Here is a 1235-nt window from a genome sequence, read left to right on the forward strand (position 1 = left end):
ATGAGTTCTGAAGTGGAGTGTGTTAGCTTAACAGCTATACATACAGCTCAAGTTTATATCCTGTTCTGTAGCGATTCGATGACGCACTCCATGCATAAATTAGCGTGACGGGGCCAAGGTGAGGTGTTTATTATTGCACGTAATGCATTGTTTTGAATGACCTCCAGTTTTTCTGTTAATTGTGGTTCTAGAGTTATTAGTGCGGGGGCGGCATAGTCTACAAGAGAGCAGATCGCTTGTATGTAGAAGAGTCTTAGTACTCGATATGTTGCTCCCATGCCTCTGCCAGCTTGCTCTCTGAGTGTGTTTGCTCACATTTTAGTTTTTATTTCTTTGATGGTTAAGTTCTTGTCTAAATCTGAGGTTGGTGTCTAGCCAGATTCCTAGTTATATGTAGATGGTGACAGTCAATAGGTGTGGCATCTAGGCATAGCTGATGTTGCTGTGTGTTCATGCCAAAGGGAGTGTTTTTGTTTTGTCCGTGTTTATTTTGAAGCCTAGATTTTTGGAAGCAGTACTTAGGTGTGTTAGGGCGGTTTGGGCTTTATCGTGGTAGGGACCCCATTGATATTGATAGCTAGGTCGTCTGCATACTTGAGTAGTTGGACATTAGCACCAAGGTTTGTCTCAATGAGGCGTTCAACTAGTGTGTTTTAAAGAGGGTGGAGCTGATGATGCTTCCCTGTGGGGTGCCGTTGGTATGTTTGTGAAATGATGATGTGATGCCGTGGAAACGCACCATCGCTTCTTGGCTTGTGAAGAAGTTTTCTAGCCACCACAGGAGCCTGCCTTCTATTTCTTTGTAGGCTAGGGCGTCTAGTATTGCCTCAGGACGGGCTAGCTCAAAGGCCTTTTCTAGATCAATAACAATGAATAGCCTCCTCCCTTCTCTCAGTTCATTGACGAGGGTTTCCAAGCACTCGTTCGTTCCCCTGCCGTTGGTGTAGGCGAATATGTGATCATGGGGTGGGGGTGTGCACCGCTGTAGTCGTCGTAGTATCATTCTTTCAGCGTCTTGCTGAGACAGCTGTGTAGGGAGAAAGGCCTGTATGTGGCTGGGTTTCAGGTTTTGGCACGGTGGTAATGAGTGCCTATTTCCAGGTTATTGGGAGTTGTCCTGCTTCCCAGTAGTGGTTGATTAGGTTAAGTATGGCAGCTTTTGCAATGGGGCCTGCATGTCTTGTCACTGAGTAAGTGATGCCATCATTTCCGGGGGCAGTGTCTTGGCTTGTTTT

General features: G+C 46.0%; 1 protein-coding gene across 1 annotated transcript; it reads right to left on the reverse strand.

Moving 5' to 3' along the window:
* Window positions 1-643: 643 nt before the first annotated feature.
* Window positions 644-1003, reverse strand: LOC145418272 (uncharacterized). Its single transcript, XM_080286715.1, has one exon. The coding sequence runs from the start codon at window positions 1001-1003 to the stop codon at window positions 644-646; it is 360 nt and encodes a 119-aa protein (XP_080142841.1).
* Window positions 1004-1235: the final 232 nt, after the last annotated feature.

The sequence above is a fragment of the Coenobita brevimanus genome, chromosome 113 (genome assembly GCF_032717465.1).
Source record: "Coenobita brevimanus isolate Jiangsu-jjx chromosome 113, ASM3271746v2, whole genome shotgun sequence".
NCBI lineage: Eukaryota > Metazoa > Arthropoda > Malacostraca > Decapoda > Coenobitidae > Coenobita > Coenobita brevimanus.